This window comes from Arachis ipaensis, chromosome B9 (genome assembly GCF_059453495.1).
Source record: "Arachis ipaensis isolate K30076 ecotype BB chromosome B9, ASM5945349v1, whole genome shotgun sequence".
In the NCBI taxonomy this organism is placed as follows: domain Eukaryota; kingdom Viridiplantae; phylum Streptophyta; class Magnoliopsida; order Fabales; family Fabaceae; genus Arachis; species Arachis ipaensis.
Window position 1 is genome coordinate 149,098,938 of NC_142444.1, and position 8,323 is coordinate 149,107,260.

Sequence of the window (8,323 nt, forward strand, 5' to 3'; positions counted from 1 at the left end):
GAATAGGAGAGATCATATTAATCCTCCTAAAGGATGGTCCTCTCAGGGAAGTTTGCTTGATTACTCCTGGTTTCTGGAAAACAGTTAGAGGTGTTGTAGTATGAACATCAACCTGTTCTTTTGGAAAAGCTTTCTCATAATCAGTAATCCATTCCAATGGAATGATAAAAGAAAGTTCTTCAGTGGTGATCATTCTTGGAATGTTTACAATAGCTGGTCCTCATGCATTATCTATTAATTAGATAAGTATATATATTTTTTTGTTTGCACCAGGGTATCTATTAGGCCGAAAGTCCAATGACTAATCCCTCGGGTACTGCAGAGGCAAAGTGGGCGACCCTCCCAAGCAAGTAAGTTCTATTCCCATCCTCCAGTGAGTATCAAACTGGGAGAGATGGTTAAGGGACACAGATCCTCATCCATCTGTGCCAACTTGCATTGGTAGGTAAGTATAATTTTGTGTTAATGATTATGATTATATTTTTAGATTTTTTTTTTATTTTGGGTTCAATAACATTTTTTGTTATGTTGTAGTGTGAACTATTTTGTTGTTTTATTGCGTTGTTGGGTATTTGATCTTTAATTTTTACTCATTGAACATAGTATAAAATTATTTTTTTATTGTGGAAGGTAGAAAAAAAGATTAATTGCTGTACATTTGATTAGTTTATATTATTGAATAGATTATCTAATAAAAATAAAAATTGTCAATTTTTGAGATTCTGAATATTTTCTTACAAATAAAGATTAATTTATTTTAGTTTTATAATAAGTAAATTGGTTAGAGTTTCATTTCACAACTCTATTTTCTTCTTTAATCATTTAATAATGTGGTTAAATATTTTTTTATTCGTGTTTTTTTATTTTATTAATCATGTTATTCTTGATTTGTTGGTTTTTATTTTATTGTCGTTTAGAATATTCAAAACAACAAAAACGTCTATTTCTTGTGTTTACATACTTTTGTTTTATGTTGTTGTGTTACACCCTGAAGTACGATCGGTATACAAAACAAAAATAAGTAACAAAAGTTCATATTGTAAGTCAAAGTGAATAAATAAAATATATTAATATGGGTTTAAGACTTAAAATGATGTGTATTTGATTTTTTTCAAAAATAAATTGGTTTATAAATTTAAAATTCGTGAATATTAATTGAAAATAAGAACTATAAAAAATTAAATTTGATATTATTATCATTTTATTTTTTATTTTTTTTGTTTTCCACGGTATTGCCAAGCCGGCAGGCTAAGAACTAATCTGCCGCGGTACCAACTAACTAGTAAACTAACCACTAGACCAACCCAATTTGATTTTATTCTAATTATTGTTATTGTTGTTATCTCCAACCCGTTGCTTCCCCTTCATCAGCTTTTGATTTGTCAAGCCTTTCAGCGTGCCATCAACTTTCTTTCACATTTACACACCGACAGAGAATCAGAGACATACAGGCTAAGAACTAATCTGCCGCGGTACCAACTAACTAGTAAACTAACCACTAGACTAACCCAATTTGATTTTATTCTTATTATTGTTATTATTGTTATCCCCAACCCGTTGCTTCCCCTTCGTCAGCTTTTGATTTGTCAAGCCTTTCAGCGTGCCATCAACTTTCTTTCACATTTACACACCGACAGAGAATCAGAGACATACACCCTTCTCTTTAAACCGTAACTCTTTCAACCCTTCTTTTCACATAGTTATTATTATTATTATTAAACGAGACTTAAGCTCAAAGAGAGAAGAGTTAGAATATTATAGTTTTATGAGGTACAGACTACAAGCACTCCATTTTGGTCATCAACAAAGAGAGACCCTAAATCAACAAGTGGTGTCTAAAAATCAAGAACCTGTGTCTAGTTTAAGTTATTCTTGGCTAACCAATCTTTATCTCCCAATCCATTTATGTGGCAAAAAGATCTAACTGCCAAAAATGTTACTAAGTCTGAAATAAAAAAATCCAAAAATATAATCATAATCATTAACACAAAATTATACTTATCTGATTAATTTTTTTTCATGGTTCACAGTCTACAACTTCTTCTTTCAATCAAGACATCTTTCGAAGAACAAGATAACACATGTTTAACAGCCTATAGGCGCCCGCCGGGGGGGTGGTTTATAGTTGAAAACAAGGAACTTTCTGAGATTTTCCAACAAGCATTGAATAATCTCCAACAACTATGGTAGAATAGTCAAAGTTCCTCATTTTATTTGCCAACTTTGCATGTGCTTCACGCCTCACTCAGCTGCAAAATTGCGTCACTCCAAGGAATGATGTTATACCTGGTATGCGAAATGATTCATCAAATTTTCTTGCCATGAAAGTTTGTCACAACTTTTCTTAAGCAGTCAAATTGATTTGGGAACAAGTTTGTCACAAAAATGTGAATTATGACAAATAGTGTTACCATCATTACTAAATAAAATAATGAGTACTAACAAACAAGATTGCAAACTTTCACATTCGGAGGATATCCATCTTGCCAACTCACAATTGTATATGAGCATTGACAATGAATCAATGGAAAATGCATACAAATCCAAGTACACAATAAGTTCTCTAGTTGCATTATGTTTAATATTTATGCCTTGGAATGCTCCAAATTGGGCACAAAAGCAAATAAAGACACTATAAATGACAAAACATGTCAATACTTTTATTTTTCTTATCTGCCAACTATGGCATTCATAGTCAAGATGGAAGCACAGAATGAAGGGTAACAAAAAATACACACTCAGATAACAAAGGGAACTGCAAGGCAGCACTCAGATTACAAATTAATCATCAACAAAATACATCAGTTGATGATGGTCCAGCAAGCTGAAGAGACACTGCATTCCAATCCATTGTTTCACCACAGTGCCTCTCTTTTGTTTTAACAATCTGTAACTTGTCCGAAGCCAAAGCCAAAGCCGAAGCTGAGGCAGAAGTAGATGCAACATCAGAGGTATCTGGTATAGATAGTTTTCTTGCGGCGATTGCCTTCAACCTGTACCTCTCTGCCCTTGATCCAATCACTTGGCCCAACACAGATGCTGCAATAGTAAACGCCATAGCCGATTTGGGCATCAGGACAGACTTCCTTAGCATCGCTATGAATGGAACAGCTGCATGGACGGCGGCAAACCATGAGGGTGAAAATTTCTTTGTATGCTCTCTCCATACACCCAAGGGAACATTAGCAGCCATTCCTAGCATCCCAATCGCAAGAACTTTTGTGGGTAGGGACTGAGGGCGAAGGTTCTTTGCAAACGCGGTGCGCGCTAGAGCTGCCCGAGCAGCAACTACTGCTGGCGGGCACTTGTATTTCATCCCTGGAGGAAGTTGTACAACCTTTGCGACAAGTGGAAGGACATTACTAACTGCTCGGTATGACTTTGCAATTGGACAATTACCATTTTGCAGCCAATCATTGCCTGTTGCCTCATGGTGTGAACCATCCTGATTCACGAAAACACAGATTACGAACATTGCAAAAGTAATTCCAATGATTTATAAGTGGCTAGAGCAGCAAGTTGGATACGCCATATACCTGTGAAGAAGGCTCATTTTTTGATGATTTGGATTTTCTTTTCTGGTTGTTCCATTTCTCAGAAAATGCATCAAAACCAAAAGCCCCACCAAATCCAAATGATGACAGACTAATGGTAGCAGCCTTTGCAGCCAAAGGATTGAATTGGGATGAGGGAGCCTCAGGCTTCACTTTCTCTGTACGTCGAAAAGATCTCTCAGATAGGGGGACGACACCATCACTTCCATGGAAAAGCCTAAACGCCAAATCAAAATTGGGACCATCTTCAAAAATTGGACCTTTAGCTTCACGCACCTGTGTATGAACAAAATATTAAGTAACTTCGCTGATTACTATCAAACGTAATGACAGAACAGTAACAGGTAAATGGTGTGATTACAGCAATAAGTTACAGCCCCACAAACAACAGATGATTTCATATGATATTATATGGAAGAAAAGAGAAATAGGGATTAAAAGAAAGAAAAATTGCATAGTCTGTTTCGTGACACAGAAGCTTAAGCTTACAATACACATGTTTATGGCCTGAACGGTAGATAAATCCAAGAAGTAATAACAAGACATAATAGACATCACTCCCAATCTTAATATGTATGCAAGAAGGCAGCAACACCCGTGAATGAAAGCTTGTGAAAGATACAATGAGAATCACCACGACTCAAAGGGAAAACTTACAGGCATGGAGAAAGCCAAAGGAGAAGAAAATGAGAAGTTAGTAGGTTCATTGATGTTCCTCAAGAACGGGCACCTAAGAATAGAGTCCTCATTTATGTCTCTTGAAGAGAAATCCATTGTTTCGCTTCGAATTTAGGCTGCAAAAGCACAAAAGGCATAAATAAGAAGAAATACGTCATGAATTATCAGCAATAGATATTTACTGTTGAAGATTCAGTTATTCAATGTGAAATTAACAAGTTAACACTACATGGTTGAAGAAATCAAGAGACTAAATCTCTCAAATCACATAGAGGCCAAAACCAAAAGATAGGCACACAAACCACAACTCAAGCAAGTCCAGATCATGATTTGAAACCTAATAGTTGAATAGTTAATACTGATTCCATATGATATCGGGAAGCAAAACTAAATTACCAAAGTTTTAAAGAGAAAACATTTGCAAACTAAATAAAAATTCAATTGTAGAGATAAACATCATTGAGTAACTAGATATTTAAATCAAGTTGAGCATTTCCAAATTTTATCACCACAAAACAGATTCAGTTATCTCAGATCTTCTGCATCCACAGAAGTCAACTCAAGGGACAATTCCAATGAAACTTCTGGATTCAACCCCAACACCACAGCCCATTTCAAATAACACAAACCCAATCTCCAAATTTTCCCTATTAAACTCAAAACAATTGAAAAAATCGTAACTTTTTCAACAATAACCGTTAAAATCAAAACCTTGAACCAAAATCAAAACTAATTCGTTGCACGAGTAAAAAGGGCGAACCAACCCAAACGAAAATATGCCAAATTCAATCCACGCCTTAGACCTAGAGAATGAACAACCACCAACAGCATAAAAATACAGAAAAATCAAATTTATTAAATTAAAAAAATTGCATATGATATCTTTCAGGGGTTCCAATAAGGCAAATGAAAATAAAAAGTGTAGATGAGTAAATGTGTACCTTTCAGAACTTGCAAGAGGCACACGCCAAGCAGAGCGAGAAGCTAGAGAGAGAGAAAAACAGCGAAGAAAGGAATCAAGGAATGGAAACGTGGGTTAGGTGAAAGGTGGATGCTTTTGCTATCAACTATACACCAAAAGAGAAAGGAAGGAAGAAGAAGAACGTGCTTTTTTTCTTCTCTCTCTTAATTTTCATTTAATGATATTATTGAAAACAGAAATGTATTAGTTAAAGTCAAATATGGCTGTGACATGCACACGCCAAATCCCATAGTTGAATATTTATTTATTATTTATAAAATTTCGGTTTCCAATTTTGTTATGACATTTTCAGTTGGTCTTTTTAATTGATTTGGGTTTGATTTTTTCAGTTGGTGGTTAGTTTCAGGGTTGGCTGTAGTTGGAGGTGAAGTTGGAATTGGCAATCCTTTTGGAAGTTGTGTCCAAGTGAAAATCCATTATTATCCCCTTATCCTTTTTTCCTAAGTAACCATTTCTCAAGAGTAAAGACTCGATATGAGATATTTACATTAATTTATTTTTTATACGGTGATGTTATGTGCCAAAGTAATTTTGGTAACTAAATTCAATTAAAATGGTACAAGTTTAGTGGTGCACGAAATTGTGATTACACATTCATAATTTGTCACAACTTCGATACAACTAACCAGCAAGTGCACTGGGTCGTCCAAGTAATACCTTACGTGAGTAAGGGTCGAATCCCACGGAGATTGTTGGTATGAAGCAAGCTATGGTCACCTTGCAAATCTCAGTCAGGCAGATATAAAATAGTAATGAGGTTTTTGAAATTAATTAATAGAATAGGGATAGAAATACTTATGTAATTCATTGGTGAGAATTTCAGATAAGCGAATGGAGATGCTTTCGTTCCTCTGAACCTCTGCTTTCCTGCTATCTTCATCCAATCAGTCTTACTCCTTTCCATGGCTGGCTTTATGCAAGGGCATCACCGTTGTCAGTGGCTACATCCCCTCCTCTCAGTGAAAGATATGCTTACATGCTCTGTCACAGCACGGCCAATCATCTGTCGGTTCTCGATCATGCTGGAATAGGATTCACCCTCCTTTTGCGTCTGTCACTAACGCCTAGCACTCACGAGTTTGAAGCTCGTCACAGTCATTCAGTCATTGAATCCTACTCGGAATACCACAGACAAGGTTTAGACTTTCCGGATTCTCTTGAATGCCGCCATCATTCTAGCTTACGCCACGAAGATTCCGGTTAGGAGATCTAAGAGATATTCATTCTAGCTTATTTCATGTAGAACGGAAGTGTTTGTCAGGCACGCGTTCATAAGGGAGAAGGATGATGAGCGTCACACATAATCATCACCTTCATCATGTTCTTGGGTGCGAATGGATATCTTAGAAGCGAAATAAGAAGAATTGAATAGAAAACAGTAGTACTTTGCATTAATCTTTGAGGAACAGCAGAGCTCCACACCTTAATCTATGGAGTGTAGAAACTCTACCGTTAAAAATACATAAGTGAAAGGTCTAGGCATGGCCGTGTGGCCAGCCCCCATGGTCTAAGAACAATGCGTTCAAAGATGTCTAATACAATAGTAAAAGGTCCTATTTATAATAAACTAGCTACCAGGGTTTACAAGAGTAAGTAATTGATGCATAAATCCACTTCCGGGGCCCACTTGGTGTGTTTTTGGGCTGGGCTTTAAGTGTTGCACGTGTAGAGGTCTTGCTTGGAGTTGAACGCCAGCTTTTGTGCCAGTTTGGGCGTTCAACTCTGGTTTTGGCTCCTTTTCTGGCGCTGGACGCCAGATTTGGGTAGAAAGCTGGCGTTGAACGCCAGTTTACGTCGTCTATTCTTGGCCAAAGTATGGACTATTATATATTGCTGGAAAGCCCTGGATGTCTACTTTCCAACGCAATTAGAAGTGCGCCATTTCGAGTTCTGTAGCTCCAGAAAATCCACTTTGAGTGCAGGGAGGTCAGAATCCAACAGCATCAGCAGTCCTTCTTCAACCTCTGAATCTGATTTTTGCTCAAGTCCCTCAATTTCAGTCAGAAAATACCTGAAATCACAGAAAAACACACAAACTCATAGTAGAGTCCAGAAATATGAATTTAACATAAAATCTATTAAAAACATCCCTAAAAGTAACTAGATTCTACTAAAAATATACTAAAAATAATGCCAAAAAGCGTATAAATTATCCGCTCATCACAACACCAAACTTAAATTGTTGCTTGTCCCCAAGCAACTGAAAATCAAAATAGGATAAAAAGAATAGAATATACTATAAATTCCAAACTATCAATGAAACATAGCTCCAATCAAATGAGCGGGGCTTATAGCTTTTTGCCTCTTGAATAGTTTTGGCATCTCACTTTATCCATTGAGGTTCAGAATGATTGGCATCTATAGGAACTCAGAGTTCAGATAGTGTTATTGATTCTCCTAGTTCAGTATGATGATTTTTGAACACAGCTATTTTATGAGTCTTGGCCGTGGCCCTAAGCACTTTGTTTTCCAGTATTACCACCGGATACATAAATGCCACAGACACATAACTGGGTGAACCTTTTTAGATTGTGACTCAGCTTTGCTAAAGTCCCCAATTAGAGGTGTCCAGGGTTCTTAAGCACACTCTTTTTTTTTTGCTTTGGACCTTGACTTTAACCGCTCAGTCTCAAGCTTTCACTTGACACCTACACGCCACAAGCACATGGTTAGGGACAGCTTGGTTTAGCCGCTTAGACCAGGATTTTATTCCTTTAGGCCCTCCTATCCACTGATGCTCAAAGCCTTGGGATCCTTTTTATTGCCCTTGCCTTTTGGTTTTAAGGGTTATTGGCTTTTTCTGCTTGCTTTTTCTTTCTATATTTTTTTTTTCGCCTATTTTTTTCTCTCTTCTTTTTTTTTTCTGCAAGCTTTGTTCTTTGCTGCTTTTTCTTGCTTCAAGAATCATTTTTATGATTTTTCAGATTATCAAATAACATGTCTCCTAGTCATCATTCTTTCAAGAGCCAACATATTTAACATTCTCAAACAACAACTTCAAAAGACATATGCACTGTTCAAGCATACATTTAGAAAACAAGAAGCATTGTCACCACATCAATATAATTAAACTAAGTTCAAGGATAAATTCAAAACTCATGTACTTCTT

At 36.4% G+C, this 8,323-nt stretch overlaps 1 protein-coding gene across 2 annotated transcripts; it reads right to left on the reverse strand.

The window, feature by feature from the left end:
- Nucleotides 1-2,439: 2,439 nt before the first annotated feature.
- Nucleotides 2,440-5,552, reverse strand: LOC107618456 (uncharacterized). Of its 2 annotated transcripts, none has more exons than XM_016320541.3 (4): nucleotides 5,174-5,552; nucleotides 4,212-4,348; nucleotides 3,537-3,830; nucleotides 2,440-3,445 (listed from the first exon to the last, which is right to left on the reverse strand). In XM_016320541.3, the coding sequence occupies exons 2-4, from the start codon at nucleotides 4,326-4,328 to the stop codon at nucleotides 2,789-2,791; spliced, it is 1,068 nt and encodes a 355-aa protein (XP_016176027.1). In that variant the 5' UTR covers nucleotides 4,329-4,348; nucleotides 5,174-5,552; the 3' UTR covers nucleotides 2,440-2,788. The 2 variants fall into 2 exon arrangements, with proteins under 2 accessions (XP_016176027.1, XP_020966326.1); XM_021110667.2 differs by lacking the exon at nucleotides 5,174-5,552 and adding an exon at nucleotides 4,997-5,136.
- Between the last annotated feature and the right edge of the window lie 2,771 nt (nucleotides 5,553-8,323).

Coding starts and splice junctions, on each gene's coding strand:
- LOC107618456 (XM_016320541.3), bottom strand. CDS start 4,328: ATGGATTTCTCTTCAAGAGACATAAATGAGGACTCTATTCTTAGGTGC. Junction 3,831..4,211: donor CTTTGGCTTTCTCCATGCCT/GTAAGTTTTCCC, acceptor GTTCATACACAG/GTGCGTGAAGCTAAAGGTCC. Junction 3,446..3,536: donor AAAATGAGCCTTCTTCACAG/GTATATGGCGTA, acceptor TTCGTGAATCAG/GATGGTTCACACCATGAGGC.